We start from the raw sequence: 13,923 nt of genomic DNA on the forward strand, positions 1-13,923 counted from the left end.
GCCTTAGGATCAGGACACAGGAGGGTGCCCTTCTCACTCCCAATTCTGCTCCCAGACCACTGCTCCCCCGGCTTTGATGGAAACACGGGTGCCCTAAGGCTTGTGCTGTTTCGCTCCACCATTCTCCCCACCCCCCCACACACACATCATCCCTCTTGTCTCCTGGCCACTCTCTTACTCAGTGAAGACGCTGGCAGTGGCTTGGTCTCTGCTCACCCATCCCCTGATCTCCTGCCGCAATCCTGGATGACTTTGGCACCCACCAGGCCACACCCTGGCTTCTCAGTTCCTGATGCGTCTTAAGTGCCCCCCTCCACTCCCCTCGGCCGCCGCCTCCCCCAGCCCACGGCACATCCCAGACTGCGCCATCAACCAAAAGGTCTCCATGTCCAAAATCCATTGATGACAACAGTCTTCCAGCTCTCCTGCTCATCCACTTTTACTCTGACGTCTCTCCCACCTCTTGGGAACCTTTGGTCCATTGGCCCTTTGTCTTTTTTTCTCGCCTCTCTGGCAGTCTCAGCCTTCCGTGGTCTCTGGGTCCATATCCAGGCCCCTGGTAACTGCTGCAGAAAAGTCACTCAAATTTGAGAAATGGTCTTACTGAAAGGTCACAGCCACCAATCTCCTGGAACCCCTCAGTGCTGCCCCGTTGCCCTGCTCAGCTCTCTCACTTGGATCCTCTTTCCCTTTGCCCAGTCTTCAATCCCTCCTCTCTTCCATTCCACACCTTGGTGGTCCTCAGAGTTATCCCTAGCTCGTTGCTGCCCTGCGCACCCATCCCCTCTCTTGTGCACTACCCTCTCCTCAAGATCCCGCCTCCTTGCTGCCCACAGACCCTTTTCCATCCAGTTCCCTCACCCTGCCTGCACCCCCAGCTGACCCAGAACCTTCTATCAGCATCTAATCGTGATCCACGGTCTCCCACCAAAAAAAAAAAAAAAAAGTTCTCCCTTGATCCTGTCCCTCCATTTATTTCTTCTCCTTCACAGTCAGAATTCTCAAAAGAATTATTTACACTGACTGACTCCATTTCCCCACCTCCCACTCACTCCTCAACCCACTCCAATCTGGCTCTCATGCTCCCTCATTCCACTGAAATGGCATTTTGTCAAACGACTTCCACATCTATGAATGGGGCAGGTCTTTGGGTCCTCTCCACATTTGCCCTCCCAGTGGCTTCCACTGGCCCCTTCACTCAGTCCCCCCGAAGCATGTGCCCCTGAGCTCCTGCAAAGCCATCTCCTCCTCCGGGTTTCCTCCCGTGTCTCTGGAGGTGATTTCTCCTCCTGTTCCTGCACTGCTGCCCAGGCCCTGAGTCCCGGGATTCCTCGAGGCTCGGGCTCTCTTCCCACTCCATACCTAGGGGTTTATCTTAATTTTGTATCACAGACCTCGAGGGCACTATGGTGAACTCTCTTAGATCCTCTTCTCAGAATATTTCAAACGCATAAAATAATAATACAAAGGATTTCAAAGGAAGCCACTTTTATCGAAATAGTCATCAAAATATTTTTAGAAATCTGTGATTCAGTAATGTATGTGCTTCTTTATTAACACATTAAATAACAAGTGATGGGCGTAAAGGGTATTTTGAGACATCTGCAACAAATTTAATGAAATGTGAAAATATCTGTGATTTCTATTGGCGACAAAGTCACAGGAACTGCCAATACCACCGTGGTTCGTTGCCTGCGTTCAGAAATGAAAGCTACGCTTAGCTTTCAGTTGGGGGTTAGTGGAAATAACGATATAATTTTTTTCCCCCATCCAAGTTCACGACCCGCCCCCCAAGAAGCCCTGCTCTATAAATTTTCCTTAGGTCACCTCATCAAGATGTTAACTGCCAAAGTCAAGATGTTAACTGCCAAAGACCTCCAGATCTGCATATCCAACCCAAAACTCACTTGTAATCTCCAGGTCTGAATATTCAACTGCTTACTCAATATGTCTACTTGGAAGTCTCAACAGGCCCAACACCATAGTCCCCAGCCTGGTCCTTCACGATTCCTTTCGTGTGGCATCATCCAAATCTGGCACTTTCTCTCCTCCTGACCCTCATATTCAATTCAATCACCAAGTCTATGCCATTTACTTCCCCAATTGCTTTTTTTCTTTAATGTTTATTTTCTTTTGAGAGAGAATGAGCATGAGCAGGGGAGGGGCAGAGAGGGAGAGAATCGCAAGCAGGCTCCACGCTGTTGTCACGGAGCCCAATGTAGGGCTTGATCTCACCAACTGTGAGATCATGACCTGAGCCGAAATGGAGAGTTGGACGCTTAACCGACTGAGCCACCCAGGCACCCCTTCCCCAAGAGCTTTTTAATCGGTCTGTGTGTGCTTTTCTTCCATTGCCTACTTGGGTTACTGCCGACACCTCCTGGCCAGTCTTCACACTTCTACTCCTCCCCCTAAATTCCATTTTCTGTACCACATGGAGTGACAGTGATGAGTGGAACTCAGATCATGTCCCTGGCCCGCTGAAACCCCTTCCGTGGCCTTCTGTGACTTTCAGAATGGGAACCAGAATTCGTCATGGAGCCAATAAGGGCCTGAAGGATCTGGTCCTCCGTACTGCCCCAAGTCCGTCCACCCTGGCTTCGGGTCTTCCTACCTGCCAGGCCACCTCTCTTACAACACGCACCCTGCCTTCCCACCATGCCTCAGATGTCAGCCCAGGTCACTTCCTCAGGGAGCGTTTTCCCAACTGTCCCCTCCCGCAACTAGATTCGTACCTTCTGCCCTATCTTCTATGGTTTTCCATATGCTTCCTTTTTTTTTTTTTTTTAATTTAGGACTTGCAATTTTACATTAATAATTATTTGATTAAATGATCTACCTTCCTACCTAGACTGTAAGCTCTGTAAGAACCAAGTCTTTGTTTTACTCGTCATTCGCATATCCCAACATATGTGGCTATATTGTCTCTTCCGTGGAGGGTCCCTGTTAGTATAAATTTATGTTCATCCTAAATCACCAAGTATAAGATGAGGCATATCTTTTAAAATTTATCCTGCATTGACTTCTCTGTATTGATCATTGATCTCTCATTGTTACCAGATGGTATCATGAAGGAAACATTTTCAATCTAATGAAACGTTTATTATGAGGTATAAAAAGAAACTGGCAGTGTTCCCACAAAGTACCTACCTACTTTATCCTGGCAGCCCGGCAATATCTATCTATATTTCTGCTCCATTTCCCCCCAATATTTTACTCTGAGGACTTCAAAACATAGAGAAAACTTGACAGAATTGTATAGTGAATATCCATATACCTACCACCTAGATTCTACAATTGTTGGCATTTTGCTATATTTACTTTATCACGTATCTATCTGTCCATCTATCCATCCACAGATCCACCTTGGGTTTTGGCGCATTTCATTTTAATTCTTTTTAATAACGTTTATTTTTGAGAGACAGAGAGCACGAGCAGGGGAGAGGCAGAGAGAGAGGGAGACACAGAATCTGAAGCAGGTTCTAGGCTCCAAGCTGTCAGCACAGAGCCCAACATGGGGCTGGAACTCAAACCGTGAGATCATGACCTGAGCCAAAGTCGGATGCTTAACCGACTGAGCCACCCAGGCGCCCATGTTTTGATGCATTTCAAAGCAAGTTGCAGACTTGCAACTTGATCAGTACTCTGCCCCCCAAAATACTTCAGCATGTACGTCATTAACTAGCATTGAATACCTGTTTATGGCTTTTGTGGTTTTGATGGTTCATTTTTTTTTCCAGTTTTTGCTTAGGCGGTAGAAATTCCCTGAAGTAAATTGTATAGAATAGATTTTAAGAGTAATATTTAATGAGTTTTGACAAATGCATGTGCCCTGTAACCCACACCCCCATCAAGTTTTCATCACCCCATGAAGATTCTTTATGCCCCTTTCTAGCCAGTTCCCGTCCCTGTCCCTCTCAGAGACGGCTGCTATTCTAAGTATTTTCTCCATAAATTAGTTTCTGCCTTTTCTTGTTCCATTTCTTAAAAACGCTTTGGAGTTCTTTTAAGTAATCTCAGAACCTTTTTAGAAATAGGTGGAATATACATTCTAAATAGCTGAGATAAATGAGCCTGTGTAATAATTAAAATTACATATGAGTTACAATTCAAAATTATAATCTCCCAAAATGACTTTTCAAAAAAAGATAATAGTTGGAAAAGTTATGTGGAAGTTGGCATTCTCACATATATCTACAAATGTAAGTTGATACCAATATTTCTGGAGGACAATTTGGGAACAAAAAATTTTAAATCTTTGTGATGCTTTTAATCTACTAATATAAATTCCCACTTTGGGAAACTTGAGATAATTAAAGATGTGCATAAATCTAGAAGAATATTCATCATAGCACTATTTATTATAGCAAAAAGCTGGAAGCAAAGTACATGATCAACAAAAAGAATTATGATCGATCCATTCAGTGAGGAGTGTATTCTGAAGACAAAGAGAACTGGGGCATCTGGCTGGCTCAGCCAGCAGAGCATGTGACTCTTGATCTCGAGGTTGTGAGTTTGAGCCCCACATTGGGTATAGAGATTACTTAAATAAATAAAAACTTAAAAAAAGAAATTGTAAACAAAGATCAAAAAACAAACAAAAAGAACTACCAAGAAAGAATGAATTTTACTTAGTGGGTTTATTCTTACAGTAATATTTGTATTGTAATTCTGACATTATTTCACATTTATTACAGAGCAAAACGTGAATAAAAATATTAATATAATTAAGGAATAAAGATGCTAAATGTAAAATACGAGTATAAAGCTTTTCAAAGAATGGAAAGCTCCATATAGTGTTAAATTTTAATTAGAAAGATTGCTGTGAACTCCTGATTTTTTTAAATACATATTTTTTAAGTGTACTTATTTTTGAGAGAGACAGAGACAGAGCATGAGCAGAAGAGGGGCAGAGAGGGAGGGAGACACAGAATCTGAAGCAGGCTCCAAGCTCTGAGCTGTCAGCACAGAGCCCAATGCGGGGCTCAAACCCACGAACCATGAGATCATCACCTGAGCCGAAGTCAGACACTCAACCGACTGAACCACCCAGGTGCCCCTAAATACATATTTCTAATGAATTCTATTGAAAGGACTTAGGAACAGTGTCATTCTAGTAGCAATGAACACACCCAGCATTGATATTAAGTCCTAACTACCATTTTAACTAAAAGGAACCAGAGCTACTTGGATTCCAGGTCTGAGACAGGTAAAATACAAGGGGGAAACTATGATATTTTTATTGTACCAGAAAGTAAAGAAGTGCTCAAAAACTCATGTCAAAAGTCAACTTCAGTGGACTCCCACTCACCAATTTTGGTACAATTTGAGCATGAAAGAATGTGATGAGATAATTGAAGAAAATATATCCTTGAGACTGCAGTGATAATAAATAAATTAAATATGTACATAAATAAAAGAGAAGGTGGGGGGAATGTTCTTCTCTAGAGAAGAATGCCAGTTATTAATTGTAGGAGAAATGACAGAATTGGAAAAAAAATTGTTTTGCTACTACCCCCAAATGATTATCAATTCAGGAAAAGTACATCAAGAGACACTAAAATCATTGGGTAAAGTGTTGTTTATGAATAGGCTATTCAGTGTCAAAGAATCATTCATAGATTACCTACTAATTACAATGGGGGGAAATGTAGTTTACATTGAAGGCATGGCAGTCACCACCTTAGCTAGAGATCAAACAGCATTACCAATAGCATTGTTAGGTGCTGATGTGTGACGTTATACAGAAGTACACCACACCACCTATAGAATATGCATACCCAAAATGGTTAACCTGAATTTTATCATGAGAAAACAATCAAATTCAGAACGTAAGACCTTCTATGGGGCTGGGACTCTCCAAAACAGTAAAAAACATGAAAAAGCCAAAAAGGCAGAAAACCAAAGAGAAAGGGACATAAAAACCGCATGCAATCTAAGTACCTTGACTGGATCATAGATCAAAACAAACAGCTGGAGAGACATTTGGGGGACAGTTTGAATATGCTGTACGTATTAGACAATGTCACGGAAATATTACATTTTTTTAGGTAAGATGGCTGGTACTGTGGCTTTGCAGGAGAATGTCTATTTTGATAAGAGATGGATGTTTAAGTATTTAGGGGTGAACTATCATGAAGTCTAGTGACTTTGAAATTCTTTAGAAAAAGAATATATATAGAGAGAGAGTGTGCGCATACTTGTGTGAGAGCGGGCTCAAGAGAGTGTAGCGTGCAAATAGAGTAATGGCTGTTTTTTGTACCGTTCTTTCGACTGCTCTATAGATTTGACATTTTCAGAATAAGATCGAAACATTATTAAAAGGTATCTGTTGATGCAACGTATTGTTAAGTGAAACAGTATGTATGGTACAATTCTATTTTTTTAATCACACTTGTATAGGCATAAACATGTGTTAGCGTAACGTCAGCTGGTGTAACAAAGGGACCAAAAATATGATGAGTGAATCAAGGCAGTTTAGTTCTTGCACGTGTGACAGTTCAGGCTGGACGAACCAGATGGGCAGACAGCTCTCCTCCACCAAGACTTTCAGAGACTCGGGCTGATAACAGTTCGGTTGTCTTCAATGCATGACTTTCAAAGTTGTTGCCTCTCTAGCTGAAGTGCCGGGCCAGACACTGAGGCAGAAGTGAGGCAGACACTTTCATTCCCACTCGGTGGGTGAGACTTTCCTCCAAGGCCACACCACGTGGCAGGGGAGATGGAAACGTTCTGTTCAAGGAGGGTGGCCATATCCCAGCTTCACCCTATTGCTTGAGAAGGGATTTCAGTGGAAATCCATCGCAGTCATTAAAAGGGAGTCTTAAAGAATATAGACCAAGCTGCTTGCAGTTTTTAGTTCTAGGTTAATGGGGCTTTGAATGTTTTAAATTTTCTTTCTTAGGCTTCTCTTTATATGTCCATTAGGAGCATGCATTCCTTTTGTAATGAAGAGTTACACTTCACCAAAAAAAGCCATTGAAACTATGAAAAGATCATTTCACTGGCAAATTTTCAGGATGCTTTCTTTTCCCGCTCTGAGAGAAACATACATGCTCATCTTAGAAACCATGTTAAGCATTTTTCTACTCAGAAACCTTCAGTTGGACCCCATTTTCTATCACATTGACTCTCAATTCTTTGCTTGCATCTCAGGGCCCCCCCCCCAATCTGACGCCACCCTGCCATCCAGCTTTCTCTCTCCCCCTCCTCCCCCACTCTCTGCTCTGGCCCCTTGCCCTGTCGTCTGAGAATCATGCCCTACTCATTACTCCATCCATACCTTGGCTCCTGTGCTGCCTCCAGCCTAAGGCAGTCACCACTCATACTTCAGGTTCCAGAAACCTCAGGAACCCTGCCTTGACTTCGCATCTTTTTCTGTGCGTTCCTTTGGAATTCAGAATTGGTGCCACCCGATTTATCGCTTAATTAAATGTTGTTTTGCATTTCATGAGATTATAATCTCATCTCTCCCACCGCAAGCTTCTTGTCTTTAAGTGCCTTCCTGGTGCTTGAGTAGGGTTGAAGGCATAGTCGTTGCAAATGATGCTTCTCAATTAATTCCCACATTGTACGACATATTATTTCGAGTAGGAGGTACTTTTGTAGAGGATCTCCATTTGATGGCCAAATCTTTCATGTTCCTCAGAGGCTCCTCTCAGCTAAAAGAGGCACAGGAATTCAAATAAAGAATGGTGGAGAAATTTATTGTAGCCAAACTCTACTTGAGAAATATCCAACGGAGGGCAGTTACTAACCACTACACTTTGGTGGTTAGTATGTGTATGTGTTACTAACCACTACACTTTAGTGTTCAAATTTTAAAAATCCAGCGTTTTCTGGCCACACACCTGCTGCCCACCACACAGAACTCCATCCCAGAGCACATCATACGCACTCACTCACTCGCACAGGTCCCCAAAAGCATGAAAATGTGTCACCACCCACAAGAGTGATTTCTACAACTCACAAGGGATTAATTTGCATTACAAGAAATAGCTAGCAAGTGTCAGAAAACCTGTCGTGTCTGCCATTTGAGTAGCTTGCAGCTCTGAGCTTCACCCAGAGGCCATGCCACAGTCAGATGGAGAGTCATCACGAAGCAAATTCTATGGTCTCACGTGCCCCTCCTTCACGGAGCCGACGCCGTGGTCATCAGATGTTGGGAAGACTTTGACCAAGGCCACTAGTGACAGATCAGTGTCTCAGGCTGAGTCATTCCAACTTGCTAGCATGAAAATCACAGAGACCGTGGCAGGTGGGGGGGTGGGGCGCTCTTCACTGAAGTCCATGGTAGACACAGATGCATGTGATATTTACACACGTGGCAGCCCCCCGACTCCAAAAAGCATGTTGCAGCGAAATGGAGCTCAACACTGTCCTGAACATGCGAAGGACTTTGCTGCTTTAAGAGTTTTTTCTAGATTAGAGACAGGTTAGCCTGCTTTGTGACAAGCCAGCCCTCTGTGTAGAACATGCGTTTATGCTTCTTGAATGCACAAAGGAGTCCACCCTGTCCAGAATGCTCCGTATACAAGCTACCTTCGATTCTCTAAGGCTGTTTCTGTGTCTGAGGCACAATTTGAACGTAGACTTTGGAAACTTGAAGGTACACGTTCGCACCCACAGTCCTTCAGTCACCCTTCCCGTGTTGTTACTGTTTGGACGTCAAGTGTCACCGCGTTGGTCACTGTCTTTCATGTTCTCATGAAAACATACTTATTTCAAGTGTCATAAACACACGGTCCTTCTCTGGCAATAGCCCGACACTACTCTTTTCCTCTTGTTCGCAGCAGGTCGTACCCTGATCCACACCATATCGGGAGATCTGCTCAGCCCAGCTTTCCATCACATGACATGTGGCAAAAATGGGGCTAGTCTACGTCAATCAGAGTGCAGTAGCACGCCCTGAAGGAGGGAGGGCAGGAGAGAGGGGCCATCCCATTTGAGGACCACTTTCCTGGGTCTTGGACATGAGCCATCGGGCAAGAGCTGGAAAATAACCTGGTCTCGTCCATCCCTGACTACTTAGGTCTCCTTCTCTTCTAATTGTCTCTGTTCACTGTCACCTTGCCATTCCAGATCCCACATTGTGAGGTCCCAGGCGAAATAATCTCATCATTCTCACGTCCCGGAGGCAATGTGTTCCACTTCCCAACCCCTGGGTCTCCGTCTCCCAGGAGGCCTAACTAGAACCATTACAGCATCAATAAGTCGTTCCCTATGGAAGTCCCTAATGGGACTCCCAGACAGGAGTCTTTCTCTGAACTTTGGAGAGAGCCTTGCCCTGGGCAAGGTAGTCTCTCTATTCTGCCAGAAGAGCAAGTGGGGGACCGGGGGAGAATGATAAATACACAAGTAATAACACTCTAGAAAAATGTTCATTTCGACAATAGCTTATTTCTATTCACATGGCTTTATTAGGACTTTCTTACCAAATTATGAATAGGGAACTGAGAATCCTCACATGTATCCTGTAGCTTGATTTTTAAAAGTTTCTTTCTAGTTAGGTTTTTTTTTTTAATGCTTTAGACTTTGATTTTGAAAGACAAAGCTGGTTTTCTTCCCCCAAAGGAATAGCAAAATGTGCTGTTGCCTCCACCTCCATGTGACATTTCAACTTAGGAACATATGGGGGAAGAAATGAACATTGTAATTACTGTTCAAAATTACAAGGGGGGAAAAGACAGTTTTAAAATCAACTTTAAATCAAAATAACTTAATGATTATTGTTTGATAATCTCTGACTGTTGTTAAATATTTTCCGTTAGAGCTTTACTGTCTGAAAAAGAAATCGTGCCATATTTTCTTAAGACCAGACAAATTTCAGCTGGATACTTAGAAGACAATCATAAATTCAATAGCTTGTGAAAGAAACCAAGGGTCCAGGTGCGCCTGGGTGGCTCAGTCGGTTAGGTGTCCGACTTCAGTTCAGGTCATGATATCACAGCTCGTGGGTTCGGGCCCCGAGTTGGGCTCTGTGCTGACAGCTCAGAGCCTGGAGCCAGCTTCAGATTCTGTCTCCCTATCTCTCTGCCCCTCCCCAACTTGTGCGCGCTCTCTCTCTCTCTCTCTCTCAAAAATAATAAATCAATCAATAAATAAATCAAGAGTCTGATGTAAGATCTGATCTATCTCTCTGCTCACATTTCTTCGGATGAAGTGAAAATCCAATAGTATTTCTCACTGGGGATTTGGGTTTTGCTTTCAACCACAGGTAGTTAATATTCGGTTGTTAGCGAGTTAATTTTTTAAATGGGTAATTACAAAAGCCAACACTCACATGGCATTTACTGCATGCCTGGTATTGTTCTAAGTGCTACGAGCACGTCCTAACTCATTTAATCCTCGCAGAACCACCACAAGGTAGACACTATGGTTCATGGATGGAAAATTCTGAGATGCAGAGATGAACCAAAATTAACACTATGTCGCACAATAACCCTGGGAAACCCAGAATCCCCTCCCAGGAAGTCTTAAATACTACACTTTGGTGCCAGAATGAGTTACTACACTTGTCACACCAAGGATCATCCTCCCTGATTAATATTATGCGTTTTCATAAGAGAGGAGAGAGAATGGCAGAGAACACAAGAAGACGTGAACAAAGGCACAAAAAAAGTTGAAATGATTTGCTTACGTACGATTAGTGAAGCAAGCACATTCATCATAAGTATTATTATTTCTGCCATTGCGACTTTAGTTTCCCACTGACAAAACACCCCCTTCCAGCGGCAATTTCTAGACTCTTAAGAATGATTAGCAACTGGAAGTAAGTAAGGCTGATGGAACTAGGAACCAGAAAAGGATGTATTCAGAGCACAGGTACACTATTCCCTATGTAATAGGCACTGTCTCGTGGACCAAACTGTCGTTCACCTTTGGTGGTATTAAAGGCTTGAAGTATAATGAGTGGGTGAAGGAAGGATAAAATATGGCTTAACACCCACCCAATCAAAAGTCTTGTAACCAACTCCTCCCAGTTCACCACTGCCCGGGACAAGCAAAGAATCCAGCCCTGGCTGAGGGTGACAGACCCACCAGTAACGGTGGACGCTATTATTGCTCCTGATACTGTAACCATGGATATTGGTAGTCGTAGCCCAGAGTATCTTTTTCCTGCCTTTGCATTGGCTAGAAATAAAGGGCTGAAGAATAGACCCTTTCTATTGTCCACTCACTCACATGAGGTATTTGTTGGGCAGTTTGTGGAAAAAATTCCATCCCATGTTCACTGACGTTCTCCTTGCCTAGGACAGTCTTGGGCATCATAATTAAAATTTGCCCACATTTCCTACTCTGAAAACAGAGAACCTGTCTCATGTTCAGAAATGACGTAAAGCTTCATAGGGTGCCTGGGTAGCTCAGTCAGTTAAGTGTCTGACTCTTGATTTTGGCTCAGGTCACGATCTCACGGTTCATGAGCTCAAGCTCCATGTTGAGCTCTGCATTGACAGTGCAGAGCCTGCTTGGGATTTTCTCTCTCCCTCTCTCCCTGCCACCTCCCTGCTCACACTCTTCCTCTCAAAACTAAATAAATAAACTTTTTAAAAAATGACTTAATGCTTCACCTTTGACATTTCAGGATCATTTTCAAGGATTTCTATTAAATTCCAGAATTGAAAAGGAAAATGGAGAACAACCAGTTCATTAAGTCCTTTCTTTTTCCTGTCTCTTTATCTGATTTGTTTTCTGAAAACACAGGGAGAAACAATAATTATTTGTTTGAAGGCTGTCTCCAGACTCTAAATTACAAAACAACAATTTATAATCTTAGAGGATAATGATCTGTCCACCTGTAGATTTATACAGACATCTTTGAAGAAGGCTGACAAGCAGGGGAATTTTTTTTTAGAATTTAGTTTGTCTTCTGTTGCACCCAATAATTCAAAGCTACTCAGGGTATTTTCCTGAGTCAGGAGCCCTTGAAATGAAAATGCCACAATTGTCAGCGGGAACGATGAGCAAGATCAATACAAATCGCCACGTTTGGGGAAGAGGGGGGCATTAATGTAGCACTCTGTCTGCAGAAGACCGTGCATCCTGAGAGGACTTTCCCAAGACTGGACTAATGTGCCTGTAGAAGAACTGAGTGACCCTCCCCCTGGGGAGGGAGGGGCGGAGACCTTGGGGTTTACTTTGTTGCAGAGTGTATCACAAATCATAACACCAGGACCTAAAACCATGAGGTAGGACCTAACTCACCCACTGTGACCAGATTTCCCATAGCCAGTTACGTTGCTTTCATTATTCTTTTGGTGAGCGTAGTGGCGGCAAAGTAGAAAACTATCGAATGCCTGGATAATTTTTGTTGTGTTGGCAAGGCTGCGCCGAGACACTCTGACGCTGCAGGAATCATGATTTGGCTGTGCGTAGATTTATACCGACTTCTTTATAGAAGACGGACAACTAGGAGACTCTTAAAAAGATTAGTCTGTCTCACGTTGCACCCAGTAATTCAGAACAGTAAACGGAGGTCTAATTTTTTCAGTCCCAACACACTATCTAAATTTCCTTTTCATTGTCAAGTATATGATTACCATTAGGAACATCTTTCCTCACCCACCCCCAAAGCAGTTCAGATAACAAAAGCAAGAAGTTTAAGGGCATTGATTGTTTCTTTTGCTTTCATACATAGCTTTCATAACATGAGCTGTTTGTTGGTCATCAAATTACTTAAGGGTCAGAAATGTATTCTTTTCATAACGTTCTACAAGATAGACTCGTAGAAGTGTCTCCTTTTTATGGTGTTCTGCAAAATAGTCTCATTAACTTTGCTATTATTTCTAATTGATTCTTCTAAATTGATACAGTCCATCAAAACCTCACTGGTAAAAGGGCATATTAAGCATGGCGGGATATTCCAGTGTTAGTGTTGGAGGGATCCCTGCAGTCAGCTAGTCTCTTTTTCCCTCTCTGCCCAGCAGAGATGACCTATTTGCCCATTAATACTCAGACACCTTTCATTTCCGGTAGAGTTCTGGTGAGGAGGATTCTGTAGCCGAACCAAGACTTTCCACCAAGAGTTCTGCGGTCAAGGGTGATTCCAGACTTCCGGCAATTGACCAAACATCAGTCAAACAGAAACATAAAAGTACCATGACCCCACGGAAACCGGAGAAGGTGGGCCCCAGCAAACCCTCTTCAGGTGAGTGACTGATGTGTGGAAATTCACAAACTCTAAAATCCCAACGCTACAGGTAATGCCAACACTCAGACTGGTGGTACCGGTTACACCGAGGGCCCTCTGAGTGGCGAATTCAGGTTTTGGAGGGTCCGGTGATCTTATACAAGTGGTAAAATTCATTCTAGAGTAGAAGAGCAAGTCAAGAAGGTGTGACTTATGCAGAACAACTGTTCCCACTGCCCAAATTTGCTGCCCAGTCATTGGCTTTGTGTGACACTTTCCTAGAATTGGTGCCTTTTCGTCTTCCTTACCCTTCTGGGGTGGGGATGGGGAAGGCATTTGGCCCCAGGTATCAAATTTTATGACTCAAGCGAGAGCATGAAGAGAAGCTTTCAAAAGCATCTGAATGGCATAATTTATAGCCAAGAAAGAGAGAGTAATAAAGTCCTCCAATACTGGGGTTGTCCTCTCTGGGAGAAAGGGGGCTTGATACATCCTCCCTTTTGTGCAATTTGGTAAATAATTCACTCTTTAGCTGCCTTTGAAGCAGAGATCAGTCCTCCGCTTGAGGCAGGAATGATTTAATAGTATCCAGAAAGAGGATAAATTCAAGTGAAAGCGTAGAGTCCCTCGGGCTCATCCCCATCAAAGCCAACATATGGAGGACAAACTTGATTCCTCCAGGAACTGACTTCGAAGTTGGGGTAACTAGGCAGAAAGGTCTGCCTTCTGCTTGCAGTAGAATGGAAAGGATCCAAATTAACTGCCGAAGAATTTGTAAATAGCGTGCAATTCAT

General features: G+C 43.2%; 1 protein-coding gene across 1 annotated transcript in view; it reads left to right on the forward strand.

The window, feature by feature from the left end:
- Positions 1–13,923, forward strand: part of MARCHF10 (membrane associated ring-CH-type finger 10) — a 76,590-nt gene that overhangs the window by 19,146 nt on the left and 43,521 nt on the right. The window contains exon 3 of the mRNA XM_047080448.1: positions 12,976–13,147. Within this exon, the coding sequence (XP_046936404.1) occupies positions 12,976–13,147 (172 nt within the window). The remainder of the gene's footprint in view (positions 1–12,975; positions 13,148–13,923) is intronic.

The sequence above is a fragment of the Lynx rufus genome, unplaced genomic scaffold (assembly GCF_022079265.1).
Source record: "Lynx rufus isolate CCGP_SWC_20201006 ecotype Redwood Valley unplaced genomic scaffold, mLynRuf1.p SCAF_18, whole genome shotgun sequence".
In the NCBI taxonomy this organism is placed as follows: domain Eukaryota; kingdom Metazoa; phylum Chordata; class Mammalia; order Carnivora; family Felidae; genus Lynx; species Lynx rufus.